The sequence below is a fragment of the Anolis sagrei genome, chromosome 1 (genome assembly GCF_037176765.1).
Source record: "Anolis sagrei isolate rAnoSag1 chromosome 1, rAnoSag1.mat, whole genome shotgun sequence".
Taxonomy (NCBI): domain Eukaryota; kingdom Metazoa; phylum Chordata; class Lepidosauria; order Squamata; family Dactyloidae; genus Anolis; species Anolis sagrei.
The window spans coordinates 53,666,271-53,688,840 of NC_090021.1; the positions used below are offsets into that span (position 1 = coordinate 53,666,271).

At 39.7% G+C, this 22,570-nt stretch overlaps 1 protein-coding gene across 1 annotated transcript; it reads left to right on the forward strand.

The window, feature by feature from the left end:
• Window positions 1-171: 171 nt before the first annotated feature.
• MEMO1 (mediator of cell motility 1) lies at window positions 172-20,495 on the forward strand. Its single transcript, XM_060753945.2, has 9 exons — window positions 172-546; window positions 5,264-5,345; window positions 6,668-6,736; window positions 7,586-7,698; window positions 10,827-10,938; window positions 11,949-12,091; window positions 13,503-13,579; window positions 17,619-17,723; window positions 19,849-20,495. The coding sequence occupies exons 1-9, from the start codon at window positions 486-488 to the stop codon at window positions 19,978-19,980; spliced, it is 894 nt and encodes a 297-aa protein (XP_060609928.1). The 5' UTR covers window positions 172-485; the 3' UTR covers window positions 19,981-20,495.
• The last annotated feature ends 2,075 nt before the right edge of the window (window positions 20,496-22,570 follow it).

The following is a 22,570-nucleotide window of genomic DNA, read 5'->3' on the forward strand; positions in this document are numbered from 1 at the left end:
GGCCAGAAGCCATCGCCACGGCAACTCCGCCCGACCAATCCCAGGCGGTCCCGCCCTCCTTCTCCGATAGTCCAATAGCGAGGCCGCTTTCCGGAGTTCTACCCAACGATTGGATCCATCGGGAGGACAGGGGGAAGCGCTGCCCAATGAGCGAGGGGCTTTTGCTCCCCGGCGCCCAATGGAAAGCCACGCTGCCCTGGTGCTTCTGCCACAGGAGCCGAGTTAGGCCAAACCCGGCGGCGGCCGCCTGTTCATTCCGGGGCTCCGACGAAGACGGGCGCTGCTGCTGCTGCTGTTGCTGCTCCTCTCTTCCTCCTCCTCCTCCGCCTTTGTCCCCCTCGGCGCCGCCTTGCGCCAGGCCTCGCGGTGCCTCCGGCGGCGCCGTCGTCCCCCTCGCGGGGGCTTTGGCTCTGCCGGGGGATTGCGGCGCCCCGGCTCCCCTCTTCTCCCGGCCTCGCAACACCATAGGCGGCTCCGGCGCCAAGATGTCCAACCGAGTGCTCTGCCGGGAGGCCAGCCACGCCGGAAGTTGGTACACGGCCTCAGGTAGGGAGCGAGGGCTGAGGCGTGGAGGCCAGGCCTGGGCATACGGGGGTGTTTTGGACTACAACTCCCACAATTCCTAGCAGCCTCAGGCCCCTTCCTTTTCCCCCTCAGCCGTACGGCCTGAGGCTGCTAGGAATTGTGGGAGTTGTAGTCCAAAACACCTGAAGGGAGAGCCCACGGCTGAGGGGGAAAGGAAGGGGCCTGAAAGTGCTAGGAATTGTGGGAGTTGTAGTCCAAAACACCTAAGGAGGGCCCAAGTTTGCCCAGGCCTGGTGTAGCCTCATACAATGTTATTCATTAATTCTACAGTGGCTGTGGGATGCTGGGATTTGTAGTTCGAGGAGGCCCTCTCGGGCTTTGGCAGAGGCCTTGTCAAAGTCCAAACCTCAGGATATTCCACAGTCAGGGAGTATTCTGTGTAGGATTAAAATCCCATTAAGGTTCAGTGTATTCTGATGGGCCTTTAGGGAGCATTGTGTGTTTGTGTGGCTAATCTGATGGCTGAAGAGGAAGAGGAGGGCGTTGTGAGGCAGAACCAGCCAGCCTCGCCTTCCATGGCAGCTTTGGAAGGCCTCCATTTTGCCTCTGGGGTGACAGGAAGGGCCATGGAGGCCATCACAAGGAGCGGGCAGCCTCCTTCTGCTTTGCTTTCTCCTCTAATTGAGCCTCTGTTGTTAAATCTTTTCTCCAGACAGCTCCCTTTGCTTTCTTTCCTCTCTTTTTCCCCCCCTCCTCCTTCCCCCACCCTGGGTTGTTAGGCCGGTCGAGGCTGGATTCAAGGGATTTGGAGGAAGGCTGCTGCTGCTGCATCCGGGGAAATCTCTCTCCTTCCCTCCCCCTCTCTTTCTCTTTTTATCTCTTTCCTTTGAGGAAAACCTGGCAACGCCTCGAAGTGCCTCTGAAAAAGATCCAAGAAAAGGGAAGAGGGGAAAAAAATCATCTGGTAGTTTCATGCAAAGCTAAAGAACCCACAAAGATAGGAAGTGTGAGAATGAAAGGGGGTCATTTGGGGTAATGCTGGGGGGGGGGGGGGAGAAATGGATTGTGGGAAAGCAGGAGTCGCAACTCCCGGATGGAGCTGGTAGGCATCTTATCTAGCCTGTCATCCTTATTGGGCAGTTTAATAATGAAAAGATATAAAACCACCCATAGTTATGGTCTGAGATCTAACCAAGGATTGAATCCCCATTGGGGAAGATACCCTTTTTTAAAAAAACATACAAGGATAGAAAATGTTGCGGAGATATATCTCTTTTAGCCCGGCATCTAGATGCCAGCTGCTCCCCAGTGCCATCTAAAATAAGAACAGATAGAGGCTGGAGCAGTTGTCACCATATTTCTCCCCTTTTGTTTCTCCCAGTCGGCTGAGGAAGTAGTGTGCAGAAATGCCCTCTGCAGGTTAGAATGGGTAATTTCTCCTAAATTGAATTGCTCCTTGTGTAGACCTCATCAAGCGAGACTACAGTTTTCATTTCCTCCCAACAAGGCACAAACAAAAACACCTTATTGGAGAAGAGGCATCAAAAGCTCCATCTGCCTCATAATAATAAGCAAAAGTCTGAACGCAGAATTCAAATTGAATAAAATGGAGAGTCACTCTGAACTTCTATGAAACATACAGACCTTTTCCATTTGTCCATGCCAGCCACTGGACTCATTGTGGATGTGGAACAAGAAAAGCGACTATGTGAAAGCAATGGAAAACCAGAATGTTGAAGATTTCATCAGAAAGGAGAAAACCATAAAAACGAACAAAATCTGGCTACCAGTATTACAAAACTCTAAAATCAGGACAGTAAACAAAGAGCAATGCTAAAAAAAAAAAGGGGGGGGGTCCAGACAAGAAACAACCAGGGCCAGCTAATCACCCTCCAAGAAAGGATTCCCCCAGGCAGGAAGCAGCCAAGCTTTGAAGCTGCAAGGCTATTCAGTGCAAAATCAGTGTGATAAGTTGCAACATTCACACTTGCCTCAAACAGTCAAGAGTTCTTTCTCCCACCCTGGACATTCCACAGATATATAAGCACCACTTGCCTACTTTCCAACAAACCTCACAACCTCTGAGGATGCCTGCCATAGATGTGGGTGAAAGGTTACGAGAGAATGCTTCTGGAACATGGCCATACAGCCAGGAAAACTCACAGCAACCCAGAAAACTGTATTGTCCCTCTCCCAGTGGCATGACATGGCAAAATCAGGCTCCTTGAGTGGAAATGCTTGAGTGCTAGTTTCAAAAATTACAACCTTTAGTAAGTAGAGGAATGGGTTTGAAATTACTTCGGTGTTTCACTGTGGGCAGGTTTGCTGGATACATTACAGAATAAATATCTTCTCCACTCCTGGGAGTTGGCAGCATGACAAAAATAAAACACACTAAACACTCTGGCTAGACAAGTTTGCTGAAGCAGCCTGCTTGCTTTATAGAAAAACCTTACATGAGTTTACTTGCAAGATAATTTAGTGGGATAACTGCTTATTAACTGCCATACTATAAAAATGTGGCTTTTTGTAGAGTACTGTTTGTCGTGGGTCAAGTTTTCATAAACTAGATCCCACTTCATTAGATGCAATGGGGTTCAAACATAAACCAAGGGTTCACAGAATGCAAAAGGTTCAATCTGTGCAAATGTACAATTTAAACATTTACAAGATAAAGTAAGTGACTGCTTCCTGCAATGCTAATAGGTGAGTGTGAGGATAATGATACTTCAGTTTTCAGGTGACAGTGAGTAAACTTTATTGAATATAATCGAGATTTTTCTGAGAAAAGTACATAAGATCATACATTTAGTATTAGTCTATTTTTACTGCAAGGTCTGCTGACAACATAAGGAACAGTACGTTTACTGTGACATAGTTTTTTTTATAAGCAACAGTATATATGCTTTTTGCCTACAAAAAGTCATATAAAATATAATGTGATAGAAGTTATAATCAAAACTTCTGGGAGCCACCTGCTTTTCTAGCAACCGAATCCAGGAACTGTGAGCAGAAAGAACAGAGTGGGAAAATCATACAATCATTGAGTTAGCAGAGACCTCGTGGGCTATCCAATCCAACCCCTGCCAAGAAGCAGGAAAATCACATTCAAAGCACCCCTGACAGATGGCTATCCAACCTCTGCTTAAAAACCTCCAAAGAAGAAGCCTCCACCACTTCTGAAAATTAATGCTTTGTGTTATGTAGATACACATTTCATTGATTGTATTTTGTATCCATATACATGTTCAAAGTATTGGTCATGGTTGGGCCATTAGCAAGTTACTACTTCCAACATTTTGTGTTTAGCCTTCCTTGTTAATATTCAGTGATATGTTGGATTCTCACACTTCTTACAGTGCTCATCATCTGCTTTTTAATAATATGCTGCAATATGCTTTAGCAAGTACATAGAACTTAAAATAGTTTACTAATGAAGCAGACTTTTCTAGACTTCTTGGCAGCAGTTGCTCTCGATAAACTAGTTGTAGCAGGCAACTCATCACAGTGTTGCAAAACATTGGAGAGGGTACCATTGGAATGTAAATTCTCCCTAAGAGAGAACTGTTAGCTTGGTTACAATACAAGGGTAACTTTGTTACAATACAGATGGAAAGCTTCCACCCTGCAAGCCAAATATAAATAATTTTCAAACTCTCCCCAAAAGTATGGAGGAGCTCATATATAATTTTACCTGCTCTGTTTATCAACCCTGGTATAAACACTGGGAATGCCCCATAGGGGCTGCTGCCACCCTTTCTCAGCATGCTTCGCTTTGTGTTAATTCCAAGCTACGATTTGCAGTAATGCTGAACATGTTGAACAGCATGAAACTCAGCTGGTGCTCCTTATTTCCTTCAAATGGCTGAGTAACATTATATCTGCACCAGATGTTTGTCTGTTATGGTTATGCTTCCTGACTGATCACAATTCCAAAAGGTGTAAAATCTGATACTGTCTGATTTTGGAAGCTAAATAGGGTTAATAGGTGGATGGGAAACCACCAACACATAGCAGATGCTGTAGGCTAGATGTCAGAGGAGGGAATTGACAAAAACATCTCAGTCTATTTCTTGCCTAAGAAAACCTTATGAAATGCATGGGGTCACCGTAAGTCAACAGGCAACTTGGAGGAATGTACACACAATGGGTGGTAGACATGTGGAGTCAGTCACAGTGTGAGACCCAAGATATTCATATCCTTCAGTATGTTGAACATGAGTTGAGATTGGTGTATAATTTTTTACTTTAAAATGACCCATTTATTTTTGTCATGGCTCTCTGTGAAGTACTATACATGTTTGTCTTCAAAGTAATTTGTACTGCTTGGCACAGGGTGGGCAAAGTGCAGCTCATATAGGAGCGTTTTATGTGCTCCACCAGCTAGAGCTCCTTCAGGATGATGGAATCCTTTCTCCATAAATAGAAGTTACTTTAGTTCACTATCTTCTTGGAGAAAGGTCCTCACACGGGACAGAAAGGTCCACAAATTCCCCCATGACCCTTCAAGGGTATGAGGAAATTCATGTTATATTTTTGTAAAGCTGAGAATGTGTGGAGATGTGCCCCTTTTATATTCAACGAAGGCCGTATGTCAACCCATACTTGGGTAGGCAGTTGCTTATCCCATTTAGAGTAATGCACTTCAAGCTATAAGGTATGAATAAAATGCCAGGTGTAATTTTGAAGGTGGTTTGTTGATGTCACTGTGTATTTAAGTATTTTTCTCTATGTTTAGGACCTCAGCTGAGTGCTCAACTAGAAGGTTGGCTTTCCCAAGTACAATCTACAAAAAGACCTGCTAGAGCCATTATTGCACCGTAAGTTCTTTATTTCTCCCCTTGAACAGTGGTTCCCAACCTTTTTTTTGACCAGGGACCACTTTGATCAGGAACCACTCTCCAACATTAGTATCAAAAAGGTTAAGAATCAGTTAAGAATTTGGTTTGGTTACTTGAGATGCTGATTTAAAAGATTGCATTGGATAGACTACATCAGTTCTAGTTTCTGATACAGAACATATGCCATCCAGTAGTCACTATCTGCTTGCCCACAGAAAACCATATTTAATAAGCCTTGGCACTATAAGAGGGTTTTGTGAGACCAGTCACTCTTGTTGCAATTGTATAGTAACAGTGAGGGTGTGACCATATTTTAGTTGGACCACAGGTTGGGGACCACTGTCCTAAAGCATGTTGAGCATTGAAAAAAGGACTGAGTTGAGAACTTACCCTTAAACATGGGGAATGGCAGTGAGACTTCATCCCAGTTCTTCTCTCCTAATTTTCCTCATCAGTTGATGAGGAAAATCATCAACTGAGGGTGCAGTTTCTTTAAACACACTTAGTTCCATTGAAATCACTTCACACATTTGTACTAATTAATTTTTCCAGTAAACATGAATCTGTTTACATGCATCCAGCATCTGGTACTTTTTTTCCTTCAACAGTATTTTTGTGGAAGGTGGAGATCACAAAGAATAGCAGATTAAATTTTCTACACCAGTCTCACAGCCTCTGTGATGGTTGTCCAGGCAAGTGCTAAATTGTGACATAGCTGAAAGAACTTTGTTCGTCCAGGTTGTTTCAGGTTGGTTGATGAAGCAGGGACAGGACACTCTGCCTTGCCAGTTCCATCTAGCTGAATAAACTGGCTTAGTTCTTTTTTAGCAGGGGAGGTGGGATTCTAAAGAGAGAGATTAAAACTTCTCCATGACTTCTCTTTCCTCCCTGCTGCTTAGCAAATAGCTAAGAGATACAGAAATGTAAAAGGGTTGCTTCAAGACAGTGGGTGATGAAGGAACAAGCTTCCCCTACCCCTGTGGGATTCCTAAAGGACTTGGCCGTAACCATGAAAGAGGGCATGCCTGAATATAGAGGCCAGATGTGTTTGATCAGACCTGCCAGCCAGAGATTCTCCACTAGTGATGTGTATGCTACACAAATAAGCTGACCTGTTCCTTGATTTTCACTGTTCCATGTTGGACAATTTGCTACTGCTATGAGATGTTTCCAGTGTGATTTGAATATATACAGCTTGCCAATTCCTTCCTAAATAATCTGTCTGAATACACATGAATAAAGAGACTTCCTCTATACAGAGATACTGAAATTTATTATATTGTTCTATCTGTTTTTGGTAGACATGCAGGTTATACTTACTGTGGGTCTTGTGCAGCTCATGCTTACAAACAAGTGGATCCTTCAATTACGTAAGTAGCATGAGAAATTGTTACACTTAGTGCCATTGAAATTGAGTTCAACGGATGCTATCCCAGGTCCAAGAGCCACAAATTTTCCTTGCTGGACCTGGGAGGGGCACCCAATTTTCCCCCAAAATGACCAAAACCTTTGTGGAAATCTTGGGGGGTTACCCAACTCTCAGTTTAATGCAGGCATCCTCAATCTGCAGCCCCCCAGCTGTTTGGGCCTTCAACTCCCAGAATTCCTGACAATTGAACAAGCTCATTAGGGCTTCTGGGAGTTGGAGGCCCAAGCAGCTGGAGGGCTATAGTTTAAGGATGCCTAGTTTCGTATTTCATGGATCTTCAATGCCAAAAGCAAAGCACTGCAACACGTGTGCCCCTTTCTTCTACTCCTGACCATTTCCTCATTCATGCATCACTTTCAGTATTGTTGTTGCCAACACGTTTTGAAACTTTATAGAATTCATAGTATTCAAATAAATATGCATATGAAGAAGAATTAGGTGATTTTAATTACACAGATAGTGTTCTTCTTGTGTGAATGTGTTCAGAATTGCTTTGAACTTTGTTTAGCGTTATTAATTCACATGCCTGACTTCCCACCTGATTCCGTAATTGATTGTAAATGACACTACAAGGTAAGGTAAAAGGTAGATACCTCAAAGCTTCCCTACTTTAGTCTTTTCTCCTCCCACCTTTCAGGTATGAAATGTCCTTACTCAAGGTATAGGCTTGTGTGTGCATATATTTGCACAAAGAAGTTCACACTTTTAATAGTAGAGCTTTTCTCCTCTGCTTAGCTAGCAGGAAGAGAACATTAGCTAATATTGAACTTTTTATATTAATCATTTTTAGACGGCGAATCTTCATCCTTGGGCCTTCCCATCATGTGCCCCTCTCTCGATGTGCACTTTCCAGTGTGGATATATATAGAACACCCCTATATGATCTTCGAATTGATCAAAAGGGTAATTGTATTTCTTAGGAAGCTGTTAATTCATTACTATCTTTGTGGTCTTGTATTTTGACTGACTGAATTAAATTACATTTAGGAGAGTTCCCAACTGATGGGATAAAAGTAAATGTTTATAGGACACTAGATCTAGCTCACTATGTACAGTCTTATGGCAAAATTCTTTGGCCAATTTTGTGGTCTCTTCTGTGAGTAACATGGTAGCAAGCTTGACATATTCATATGCTTTCCATGCAGTGTGTTTTTCTTACAGTTGCAGTAATGATATTTGATTCTGTAATCGCACACAGCATTGGTAAGTTGCTCTTTTGGAAACTGTAACAGCTGGTTGCAGAAAGTGTAGACTGGAACATGATTTCTATATGATGTAGTGAGAGTCATCAGCCACATTTATTTATTTATTTATTTGCAACATTTATATGCTGACCTTCTCACCCCGAAGGGGACTCAGAGGGCTTACAAGGTATATATTACATACAATATATTATATTATTAGCATAGTACAATATCAGCATTAAACATTGCTATATTGCACCATACCACTATATCGCAATATTATTAATAATTATCATATTATTATTATTATTATTATATTGCATTACATTATAATATTATAAATATTATATGTATGTACAATATATATTACATTATATTATATTATATTATATTATATTATATTATATTATATTATTAGAATAGCACAGGAGAAAAGGTGGAACTGTCCTCTGGCCCAGAGCGACAGTTGGTGCTGGGGAGAGGGGTCTCCAGCTGATGGCATATCCAGGAGACAAGATGGAACTGTCCCTTGGCCTCCCTTCTCTTCACTCTGGCTCAGAGCAACAGTTGGTGCTGGGGGAAGGGGTCTCCAGCTGATGAGACATGTTATTACTCTTCATTTAAAATGGTGAACCAGCAGAAGAAATATGTCTGTGTGTCAAGATGACATTATACATGGCATCAGCATAGTTCTTAATGGCATGCATTGCAGCTCTGTTATCTGTTTCTTTATGTAAGCACTACACTTCAGCTATATTAGCAGACAGATTGTTTGGGAATGCATTCCTTTAATTTTGAAAATGATTTTAGAAACCCAAGGAATATATGTCATTTTCTCAGGCAATAATTTTTATTTTTATTTATTTGGCCAGAAGCACATTTTAAAATGCTTACTTATTCACCACCATCTTCCCATAGCAGCTGCCTCAGATTTACACAGACTCCTTTCAGAAGTGGACCCAACTAGTCATGTTCACTCTGTTACCTCTGACCTTTGCTCTCATTACTATTCAAAATCAGCTTTGTGTCTATTAGTTTTATGAGTATCTGTTCAGTTTTGCATGTATCTACTAGCAAAATTCAGTTGTTGGTTAAATCTGTTCTTTACATCAAGCGAACTGTGAAGACACCAGATTGATCCAGTCTTGAATTCTCAGTTTCCATTTGAGCAATCAACTTGGGATCTGTGATTTTCAGATTCAGCATTAGTCTAGCAGAGTAGGTTCCCAGAAGTAAATGAAAAACACCCTGTTTTCCAAAAGACCTTGTAGTTCACACTATTAAGAGCATTGCTTAGCATTTGGTAGAAAAAGAGTTCATTGGAAGGCTTCTGTCTGTTTTCTTGGGCTTCCACCAACTGTTCTGAAAGCCCACACACACTGTGTAGGGGCCTAGCTTTTATCTGGGTCAAGACATTCATTTTCATGTTTCATCAAGCTCTTTATAAACAGTTGATTGGGTGGAATCTTGCCACTCTGGGAACTAAAGGAGCTTGATTTGTCAGAGTGCAGCCTTAAGCAGGAAATGGAATGGACACTTTGCAGTGCCAGCAACCACTGCTTTCTGTAATCGCTGTAGGTCTAATTTTTTCTGCAGATATTCTAACAAAACCTTGCAAGAATGCAAGTTTAATCTGTAAACATCACTTTTTGTAATGGACTGAAATAAAATATTGAAAAAGAAATTGATGATCCAGTGTTTTAGTTGCAGTAGATGATTTTTTATAATATTTTATCTAAAAGAAATCTACATTATTGCAATTTATGGAGTTTCCACAGTTTGAATATTTTACCTATATTAATACAAGCACAGGCAGTCCACACGGTGAAGTCCACAGCATGCGATTGTGGAGAAGAGCAAACCACCTATTACAATACAGTCTGAGCCTTGCCACATGCACAATGGAGGACCTTCTTATTAGAACACCAGAGGTACTCCAAGTGGCCAGCTACTGATCAAAGAACATTTAGGATAATGTCAAGTTTTAAAACTTCTGTTTGTGTTTCTAAATATATTACAACTGTATGCTTCTGACATGATAAATACATAATAAAATAAATAAACAAGCAGTCCACGAGTTACAAACATCTGACTTACAAACAAATGATAGTTCTGGATCGGGGTGAGGCAACAGGAAGTGAGAGAAATCTACCTCTACAAAGGGAATTTTACTCCTGTAAGAGTTATCATGGTTAAAAGGTACCTCAGCTAAAGCTTCCGCACCAATCTTTGTTTCCCCAACATGCCATTTCTTTCAAAATCCAGTTATCACATTGCAATAAAATTATATGGAGAAAAATCCAGTTATTACAGGGACAAAAATTGAAATCTTTTCTGAACAGGGGCACAGACAGCAAAACAAACAGCACAGGGTTGTTTAACCCTTCCCTTTGCTATCCAAAGTTAAATGATGTTTGTTTTTGGCTGCAGTTACACTTTAAAAATATACCTATTCTGACTTACATACAAATTTAACTTAAGAACAAACTTACAGAGCTTATATTGTTCGTACCTTGGGGACTGACTGTATCCATAGTAGGATTTGCTATTTTGACCATAAGCAAATATTGTGTAATAGGTTTATTGTTATTGGTATTAGCTTCTCTCCATTGATTAACATCATTCTCAGTACACAAAATGATTTTTTTTTTTGCTCAAAAAAATCTTAAAGTGAAAGCTACACATTTGAACATGAACAATTGAGATACATGAACAAATGAGATACACTTTGTCAGATTGAGTTATGTACAATAGAATTAAATTGGTTACAAAACATTAGAGAAAATGTCATTCTGGTTTTGCTTCTGTTTATTGTTAATGAAGTCTAATATATTTGAAATGTCTCAGTTTATGCAGAGCTGTGGAAGACTGGAATGTTTGAACGTATGTCTCTGCAAACGGATGAAGATGAACACAGTATTGAAATGCATTTGCCTTATACTGCTAAAGCCATGGAAAGGTATCTATTTAAAAGCTGCATTCTATGTATATTTGGATTTTGTGCATATAATAGCTTTACATTTTTGGACATTTGAATCTGTGTCGTCATCCCCCCCCCCCCCCCCCGCCCCGATTGAAACTTTTAGATACATTGAGAGGTTGAGGTTAGAATAATAGAAATGAGAAGGGCAGAACTTCTGGTGCTTAAAAGTCCACTTATCTTGCTTATACCTTCATAAACCATAACTCCATTACAGGGAACACAATTTTTTAAAAACTTTTAATCTTGTCAAGTAGAGATTACAATTAAAATTATTTATATGTGAATTAGGCCCGTAGCCAGGATTTTGATTCGGGAGGGGAGGGGGGCTGAGGATCTACCCTAGCAAACCTTTTGTATCATTATCCCAATAGCCCCATGCATGTGGGATATATTGAGCATAGTGATCAGATCATGATATGAATAAACATAACAGTTTAAATAAGGTACCAGTAAGGCCTTCTCACAGACCACCCTGATGTGAATGAGACAGTGAAAGAAAATGAAATAAAAGTATTCTGTTCAGTATAAAGGAGGATGTGGGAAAAGTAACCCATTAAATACAGAACATTCTGATGCTGATCCTAAATATTTTGTTTCTGCGTTCAGTGTACTGCTTTGTAATATTATGCTGCTTTAAAGGTTCGAGTATCCTTATAAAGCTCTTAGATAATCATATACACTGTTTTCTGAGCATAGAGCAATGGTGCTGAGATCAAATAGGTAGCATTATTGTGTAGCATTTAGAAAAGAATTTAGTTTGCTCATGTATTTTATAAATGGTTTTTCAAGGTCAACATCCATACTGTTGCAAATTTTAAAAAAACTAGGTAGAGGGAATGATGGCAAATCAAACTGTTGTTTTAAAAATACCACTGGCTTTATGTTTTTGGGAACAGCACAAATAGAATGACAATGGTAAATTTAGCAGGGCATTATGTATGTCCTGTATCTGTATAAATACCAGCTTCTTTTTCCCCTTCCTTAAGCCATAAGGATGAGTTTACCATTGTTCCTGTGTTGGTTGGAGCACTAAGTGAGACAAAAGAACAGGAATTTGGAAAACTCTTCAGCAAATATTTAGCAGATCCTTGTAATCTCTTTGTGGTTTCATCTGACTTCTGCCATTGGGGTAAGTTAAATCATGTTAATAGTTACGAGCCCTGATTACATATATTTGCATATATGTTCACAAAAATGTCACTTGTGGTTTGTGGATTGACAAACCTGTTTAGATAAATTGAAGCTGAATTTGGTATTTCTATACATATTGACAAAGAAAGGTTTGCAGTACTTCAGTGTGAAAGCAAATTAACACACTTCACCTTAAGAACTAAATTTGTTGTCCAAAAGAAATGTGTTAACAGTATAGTAAGATTTTTTTCCCTGTGCAACTAATCACTTGTAAAGGATAAAGGTTCATAAAGTTTTATTCAGATTTTGAATCACAAATTTAGATTGGAAAATCATTGTCCATACTTGTCACTCTCTACTCAGGTTCAAATTGCAAAGCCAACAAAAGAATCATGCACCTGTGAACTATTTTTTTTCTGAATTCTTTCCCAGAGTCTTATTAGGCTTGGCACTGGCTATTATAGTATTTAAAAAATTGAGAAAATCACTGTTTTATCTCAGACATTGTACTTCTGTAGAGTAACAAAAACTTTCAAAATCTCTGTTGTAATTTTTAAAATCCTATTTTAAAAGAATAAGTATTTGATGTAGGAATGGAGCTTTCAGGAAGCCCAGAAACAAAATTCCAATTTTGAACGAGTCTCATGTGTTGACATCCAGCAGTAGGTGGGGCTAAAGGTATGTTTCAGAGCCAGACCCTTTCCCCACCAAACACTAGGTCAAGTAGACATTGTCTTTGAAGGTGTTGCCCTAAGTAAAACCCCACTTGGATCCACTGTAAAACATTTTTGTGTTTTTGGTTGTAGTGAGGTTCTTAACATAGGTACAGTGAGCAAGTTGTTAGCATGTTTTTATTAAGCAATAAATATAATTTTATTAAATACAACTTATTTTGCTGTATTTCCACCCTATAAACATTTGTAATTAAGTTTTCTTTTATCTTATTGTGCCTCTCATAAACAGTTTTTAAGCACGACAGACCGCTCTCTCATCATCTCTCATCCTCTTCTTTCCAGAACTATCTGCCTTCATCCAAATACTAATTCTCTCTGACACTTGTCTCCTCACTTCCACCAATCAGCTAATCTCTTTTAGGAGCTCAGTTCATCCAGCTGTCGCCACTTGACATTCAGTTTTCATACATTTTCTAACCATGCTTACGACTTAATACTGCACTTTAGTAGAGTATAGAAATGCTAGTGTTTTACAAGTTTTTACGCATCTAGCACGCATTGACTTGCCCTGAGATCTTCAATGCCTGGACAGGTCTGAATGAGATTTAATCTTTTTGATAGCCTCAACCAGTGTTGCTCAGCCTGTGCGTGCTTGTTTGTTTGTTTGTTTACTTTATACATTTTGTTTGATACATAGTTATTTGAATTTAAATTTGTGGGTTTTTTTTGTTGAAGGCCAGAGGTTCAGATACAGTTACTATGATGAGTCTCAAGGAGAGATCTACAGATCTATTGAACACCTAGATAAAATGGTAAGTATTATTTCTTTGTGTCTGTTTCTGATATTTTTAGCTTTTCCTCTTTACTTTGAATACATTGTAACTTTTATCAGAGCATAAGGCACTGTGTGTTAAATGCATTCCTTTTTTACCACAATGTTCCATTAGCTCTAATGGAACATTGCCAGGCTTATCATGGTGAGTTTATTAAGTTACACATTACTGTAATTAATGGGATTTAGAAAAAAATATATAATTATAATGAGCAGGAACCTGCCATCTTATCAACCAAGAAATGGTGGAGCTATTTCTTTCTTAAAGTGGCAAAAAAGTAGCTGTTTTGTTCGGGTGGGAAGTAAGGTAGGCTTGTTGAATTTGGGCATGTGAAAGATGGGTGAAATATTATTTCAAACACTTCCCACAGTGAAGACTTAATCTAAAACATCTAGAAAACCATGTAGGAGCCAAAGGGGGGAAATGCGGATGGAAATTTCTCATTTAAAAAATAGTTATTGTGTCAAACATGCATTGTGACACATTTGAGGTTAAACTTTGGTAATTTAAAAAAGAAATAACCAGATTTCATCATATAATAGTTGCCACTGCATAATAGTTGCACTCCCCTTTTTGGATCACAGTTTTGGTTTTTTTAGGATTCCTCACATAATGGTTGTCTCCATTTTTCTCCAAGCTTTGAAGGACTACCTTGGCCAGGTATCAAACCTAAGGGATTTGAACTCCTTTAAAGAAAATGGTGTAAGCCTCCTGGTAGAAACACACATTAGAGTGGGCAGGTACAGAATATAAAGAGATTCAGTGGCCAGCCCCTCCTTTACAGAACCACATAGCAAAAAATGTAAAAGTAGTTTTACATACAAAACTTGTACAAGAAATGTTATACGGGTACATACTTCCTTGGGTAGAATAGATAAAAGGTAGATGAAATGCACGTAGAAAACAAAACCCAATAAAAATAGAAGGAAATACTATGTGTCTCTCATAGTAAGGAGAGAAAGAGGCCTCACAGTGAGAAAAATGAACACAGAACACTGAGACAAAGGACAGCTCACACTAGCTAAATAAGGAGCCCCAGGTGGTGCAATCGGTTAAACCTTGTGCCAGCAGAACTGCTGACCTGAAGGTTGGCAGCTCAAATCTGGGGAGCAGGGTGTGCTCCCGTCTGTCAGCTCCTGCTTCTCATTTGGGGACATGAAAGAAGCTTCCTACAGGATGGTAAAACATCTGGGCATCTCCTGGGCAACATCCTTGCACAGAACCAGAAGTGACTTGCAGTTTCTCAAGTTGCTCCTAACATGAAAAAACCCTGACTAAACAAAGGAGTATCTTCCCCTATTTTTAAATATCAAAGGACATTTTCTTTTGCCTAAATGACTGTCAGCCTGTAGATGACAAAAGGGAGTTGCAACAGGAAAAGAAACAATAAAGAGACATGCAAAATTGATAGAATCCCAACAAGCAGCTCAGAAAGTGTCTCTATCATCTTATTATGATACAGATTTTTATCTATTCAACCTAAGAATACCCATACCTGGGGCAGCTGAGGGAAGCTTCATAGCTCTTGCCTGTAGGCACACAGGTAGATTTGCAACTGGGGTTTCTGCTAACTGGCAGCTGCAAAAAAAAAAAAAAATCCTCACATAATATCACACCCCCTCCTCCCCCAAATAAAAAATGCACTATTATGTGATGAAATATGGTAATTGTTTTTGAGTTGGAATAAATTCTACATTCATCTCATGCTTTATCACTTTAGAAACTACAAAAGCACAAATCAGTTACTTCAGTGCTTTTTTGTTGTCTTCCCCACAACTGAATTATTAGCAGAATATAAGACTCTTTCAAGACAAAATAGTTATAACTTATATAGGTTGTCTTTTTGTACATGTTCAGGTATTTCACTTACGTCAATGTGTGCAAGAGGTTATTTAATTTTCTCAGTTCAAACAGCAGCAGAAAGCCTAACTTGCTGGAAGTGCCAACTCAGCTTTCTATCTAAGAACAAAAATGCTGCTGCAGAGCTTTCTGGGATCCCAGAAAGGCCTTGTGATTATTTGGAGGGCTTTAAAAGGAATTTGAAGCTTTGAGGATTCAGCTTATTTTGGGGTCTTAACCAAAATAATATTACTGACTGTAATATGGTACTGACACTGTGACATTTTAAGATGCTGCAGTTGTCAAGCTTAGCTTTTTTCAGTAGCTGCCATTATGTGTACTCTGCAGTGACCTTTTCTCAAGCCCCCAGTGTGCTAGAGGACTCTGCAAAAGTGAATGATTCATGCTGTGCTAGGCTCTGAAGAGATAGATGCAATGTAGGTTCTTCATATACCACAAACTCTGTTGCAGTAGTTATATGGGTGAGAACTTCAGTAATATAAAGATATTTCACTTCTGAGGTGTCAGCTCTCTGCTGTCACAAAGACTTAAGGTCTCGAAGGTGTTTGAAGACAAATATATTTGGTTAGCAGAGGATGGTTGTTTTTTTGAAGTTGAAGTTGCAGTTGTAATTGCCCAAAAGATATACACTCCCTTAAAACCTTTTAGTTAAAATATGCACTCAAGAGACAAAACAAAGTAGTCTTTAAAAATAACATCTCAGGTTTACTAAGAAACTTCTTGTATATATTCAGCATACTAGTCCATAGTCCAATGTCTTTAAATATAGCTGTAGTCCCAACTGTATAACTGTACTGAAGTTTGAAAGGAGACAAACTGCAATCCACCTCCATTGAGGTCTTAAAAGCAAACTGTAAAAGTAAACTGAATACAAAACGGAGTCCTGTGTCTGAAGACCCTCCCACTCCAAAGAGGTAAAGTCAAACTGGCAAACCAAAATGTATATATAATATAGGATAACAATTATATACCTTTACACTTAGTGGAAGCTTAGGAGGTTGTTATTTCCAACAGATGTCAATATAGATGTTGAAGTTGTTACGTTATGAAAAAAATAGAGGAAGTTGGGTAAGGTTCAGCTATGACAGGGTAGTTGAGAGCCATGTATTTTTCCTTTCCCCAAATTTTGTATTTTAGTTTTTAGTGTGTAGTTCAATTTTGTGTAATTTAAATATTATTCAGGGCTTATTTATTTATTTACAACATTTCTACCCCCACCCTTCTCAACTCCCGAGGCGGGACTCAGAGCAGCTAGCACTGGCAACAATTCGATGCCGCAATATCACAATATAACAACAATATAAAACCATAAATATACACTAGATTAAAAACAATAACATTAATTATACAGTTATATAGCCATTTTCATTATCATAACAATCATATGGTCCAGTTCAATGTATGTATTTTGGTAAGTATGCAGAAGGTAGAAATGGCCTTGATATCAGTTACTTTTGGATTTCTGGGAAGAGGTGGCTTAGCTGCATTGGATCTAAGCAAAAACATGTCACTTTATCTAGTTTTTTGATTTGGCACTAAATTTCAGAATAATAATTCATAATACCTGGCAGATACCTAAAATTTCAAAGCTGGTGCTGTCCCACTAGTTCTTTAATCTGGTATCATTCTTATTCATTAATAATAATAATAATAATAATAATAATAATAACCCTTTATTTATACCCCGCTAACATCTCCCGGAGGACTCGGTGCAGCTTACAAGAGGCCAAGGCCCAACATAACAAAAAAACAACAGCATAAGAAATACAACAATAAATAACTCATAAAACAAGCAGTAAATATTAAATAATAGCAATTAATATTAGACGATAACACCATAACACATTTAAAACCAATGTAATAATTTAAAAAAAATTAAAATGCTGGGCATGACAGGTGAAATTCATAGGTTTAGGTGCAATGTGCAGACAATCTTAAATCTCTAATAAAGTGCAATTGTCACAAGGCATGCAAAGTATTTGATGTCTCTAAGATACAGTAACACAGCTTTAATCATGAAATTTAAGAAGTTACCATCCTACCCGTTCAAGATTGGATTTTTCAAAAATATACTTTATTTGGTGCCATTATGAATATGATACCAATATGTGTGGATGAATGCAACCTAAGAATTAACCATATCTTGATATCTCTTTAGGGTATGAGTATTATAGAGCAGCTTGACCCTGTGTCCTTTAGCAATTACTTGAAGAAATACCATAATACGATATGTGGAAGACATCCAATTGGGGTTTTACTAAATGTAAGTACAGTTGTTAAATGGATGCAGCAATTCTAAAACTTGTAATACACAAACTAAAGTCTCTTATTACTCTGGCCTATGGAAATATGCACAGCATAGTCATACTCGGAGAGAACTTGAGACGTTTCCTTTAAGAAGAAAGAATATTGTGACACTCTGTAACCACCCATATCTGAGCAATGGTGTCTTCTTACCACTAACTGTTAGGGGTAGTTTTAATGTGCCATTACAACTTGTCTTTGTAAAGCTACTGTCACCCAATTTTTCTCTTCTTCATTTGGTTGGTGTTGGCATGGTTTGGAGCAGAACTAAGTGTTATGAGGAAGCTTCCAGTCTTCTTTTCCCATCACAACAATGGGGACAGTTGGCACATGGAAGAAAAGTCCTTGCACATCCTTGCAAGTGCTACTTCTGCCAACCAAGCTCCAATATAGAAATGTATTTCTGCTCATTACAAACAGTTTAATGTGGGCATTTGCAAGGTGTATTAGGAACTGCATGCTACTCTAAATCCTCACTCCTACATCTCCATAAGTGCTGCCGACATGCTGTTAGAGCGGGAATGGTCAAAACTTTGGCCCTCCAGGTATTTTGGACTTCAACTCCTACCGACACACTAAGATGGAGAATTAGACTTCTAGAAATCTCAAGAGGGCACAATTCTCCTATAAAACAAACCATCTCTCTCCACCGCCACTTTTTAAATGGCACTCCCTCTTTTTTGTTCAGAACAAGGTAGTCTTTTGATCACTTAATTTTTTTGCCGGAATGAGCAGACATGGCCAAAACATAATCCTGGGGTCTTAAAATGCTCCCATGACTTTCCTGAGTTATCCACTCCTGCTTTTAAAAAGTCCTTTATTTGACTGAATTTTTAACTGAAATTTAAGTAGATTGCTAATAAAGGACTGCTGAAACCACATTGATTATTAAAACGATTTTCCTGACTTACGGACCCCTGCTTCAAAAAGGATCTACTGCTTGACTGAATTTTCACAATGTTTTACATTTTTCACAATGTAATAACTTATTTCGCTGCTTACAATCCTCATTGGATATTTGAATTTGGGTTTAGACACTAAAAAGGGATCCCAAGTTTCTAGACAGCTAAAAAAATACATACCAGGAAATACTCTCCTTGTAACTATGAGGGGAAAAATACTGTATTTCATTGCATAGTAGTTGCCATCATCTTAATAGTTGCACCCTCTTTTTGGGGTCCTGATTTTGGTAGTTTAAGATTCCTTGCATAATAAACACACCCGTGCCTTCCAGGGCCTGCAGTCAAGCACCAAGTAAGAGGTTCTTGGTGCTCAGCTGCAGGCCCTGGCTGGTGCAGGCACTTTGGGCCTGCAAGCCACACCACATTCTCTCCTTGGAAAGAGAGTACATGTGTGGCTTGCAGGCCCAAAGCACCTGTGCTTGCCAGGGCCTGCAGCTGAGCGCTGAAAATCAGATGACCAAACAATTACTGTTCCTACTTCCTTTTCATTTCACTGATATTTTCATATCGGAGGGGGGTGTACCGTTTTGTGCCATCTGAATGAAACAAATGGTGTGAAAGCACAAATTAAACAGCTGAAACGGTTACTGGGCCCATGACTAGTCTATAGTGTTCCCTTCCAAGTGTCTTGCTGTCCTGCCCTAAACAGTTTTATCCTCACTGGCTCACCCATCCACTCATCACTTCACTCACATGCCCATAAGCTCGCCCACCTGCATACCTGCCCATTCACTTTCATGCCATCCATCCGCTTGGCCACCCACTTTCAGCAACAGTGCTTCAAGTGGTGGGTGGGTCTTTGGATGGATGGATGGACAAGCAAACAGGTCGAGTGATGTGCCCTTATTAAAAGGGGGCTGGGCAAGCAGGTAAAGCTCTTTAGGGAGTGGCATTTATTGTTTTGGGACATTTCCCGCTCACATCATGGTGTCAACCCCTTGAAAAGTGTGACTATTGTGCAGTGAAATAGGGTAATGATTTTCTGCAAGCAATAACACTATTTTGTGACTGCTGGGGGAATTGCTTTAATAGTGTCCTTCGGCACTCTTCATTGTGGATGTATAAAGACCTCATATTGCCATTAGAACAATGTGATATTTTTTTTGCCTTTTCCCTCTCTAGGCCATCACAGAACTCCAAAAGAATGGCATGAACATGAGTTTCTCATTCTTGAATTATGCTCAGTCAAGCCAGTGTCGGAACTGGCAAGACAGCTCAGTGAGTTACGCAGCAGGAGCACTGATGGTCCACTGAACCTCTGGTCGCTCAGGGATGACACCTGCACACTCAATGGGGTCCCAGCCTTGCCCTTACAAAGATGCAGTTCCTGGTCTTTGGGTATACTGAAACCTCAAACTAATAGAACTCTTCTTTTTTCTAGTAGGTGTAGTCCTTCCTTAGTTACAACTCATTTTAAAATGCTTTCTTGTTTAGGACAAGGGGAAGGAAGGCTGGTGTCAAAATGTTGTGACTTCTAAAAACCAATGGCTATAAAGGTATGGTGGCAGACGGTCCTTGCAGATACAACATGTAAAGCATTTACCACACCCCCAGATTTGCACTCTGCAGACCTGAGCACATGTACTCCGCTTTCAGAATAGTTTTGCAAGTTGTAAACAAAAAAGGTTGGAAGCTTTTTAATAAAAGATGCATTTATAAAAGATCCTGTATTAGAATATAATAAAACTCCCAGTATAGTCAATTACTACCCGTGTTGTACAACAAATATCTTCTATTTTAGTTGCTAATAAAGGGCTGCACAAACCAAATTGGTGTGATCTGGGTTTTTGGTGACTTCAATTTTCTGTTTACAAGCTTTCTTGGCCCTTCCTTTCTCTACTTTTAAAATATTTTCTATTTAAAATGTTGACAATAAAATTACACACACAAAGAGTACATAGACATGCTTAGATAACAATTATGTAACAAACATACATCTCCACCTATAACTCTAAAACTACCTACATATATACATAAAATTAGTTTTAAAGGTAGATTTCCAGCTTCTCTTTTGTCGGTTTCTCTATAAATGTAACATTTTTTCTTCCCCTCATTTCTCTTCAGAAGTTCCCGTGTATTATTTCTTTGAAGCCAGATTGAAGAACAGTTGTCCTAGATCAGTGGTCCCCAACCTGTGGTCCATGGACCACCAGTGGTCCACAAGAACGAAAATATGGTCCGTGGCCTCACTGTTACTACCCTGTTGCAACAAGAGCAACTGGTCTCACGAAACCCTCTTATAGTGCTGAGGCTTATTAAATATGGTTTTCTGTGGGTGAGCAGATGGCGACTACTGGATGGTATATGTTCTGTATCAGAAACTAGAGGTGATATGGTCTATCCAGTGCAGTTTTCTGAATCAGCACCCCAAATAACCAAACCGAATCTAAAGTTGACCAAAAACTGATTTGTAACCCTTTTGGTACTAATGTTGGAGAGTGGTCCCTGGTTAAAAAAAGGTTTCTGTTGGTCATGGGAGTTCTGTGTGTCAAGTTTGGTTCAATTCCATCATTAGTGGAGTTCAGAATGCTCTTTGTAGGTTAACTATAAAAGACAGCAACTGCAACTCCCAAATGACAAAATCAACCCCACCCCAACCCCACCAGTATTCAAATTTGGGCGTATCAGGTATTTGTGCCAAATTTGGTCCAGTGAATGAAAATACATCATGTATATCAGGTATTTACATTACGATTCAAAACAGTAGCAGATTTACAGTTATGAAGTAGCAATCAAAATAATGTTATGGTTGGGTGTCACCCCAACATGAGAAACTGTATTAAGGGGTTGAGGCATTAGGAAGGTTGAGAAGCACTGCTCTACAGGAATACTCACCTGGTATTAACACTGGCTGCTTGAAAAGTTTGCTGCAAAACAATTTTTATAATCTGAATAAGAAGTAATCTGCATTAGCAGAAACACTTTTTATTCAGAGGAAAGTTCAGATAACTTTCCTCTCCTTGCTTTAGTCAGCAAGGAGAGTACAATTTAGTTTGTATGCCTTAAAAGTAGAGAATCCTGGAAAGAAGTGACGAGCGGAACGCCGCAGGGTTTTGTCCTGGGTCTGGTCCTGTTCAACGTCTTTATTAATGACGAAGGGTTAGAAGGCATGATCATCAAGTTTGCAGATGACACCAGATTGGGAGGGATAGCTAATACTACAGAGGACAGGAACAGAATTCAAAACGATCTTGACAGATTAGAGAGATGGGCCAAAACTAACAAAATGAAGGTCAGCAGTGACAAATGCAAGATACTCGGCTTAGGCAGAAAAAACAAAGTGCAAAGATACAGAATGGTGGACGCGTGGCTCAACAGCAGTACGTGTGAAAAGGATCTTGTGGTCCTCGTGGACAACAAGTTAAATATGAGCCAACAATGTGATGCGGCAGCAAAAAAAGCCAATGGGATTTTGGCCTGCATCAATAGGAGTATAGTGTCTAGATCCAGGAAAGTCATGCTACCCCGCTATTGTGCCTTGGTCAGACCATATCTGGAATACTGTGTCCAATTCTGGGCACCACAATTGAAGGGAGAGGTTGACTTTAAGCTTAAATGTGTCCAGAGGAGAACAACTAAAATGATCAAGAGTCTGGAGAACAAGCCATATGAGGATCAGCTTAAAGAGCTGGGCATGTTTAGCCTGAAGAAGAGAAGGCTGAGAGGAGACATGATAGCCATGTATAAATATGTGAGAGAAAGTCATAGGGAGGAGGGACCGAACTTGTTTTCTGCTGCCCTGGAGACTAGGACACGGAAAAATGGCTTCGAACTACAGGAAAGGAGATTCCATCTGAACATTAGGAAGAACTTCCTGACTGTGAGAGCTGTTCGGCAGTGGAAC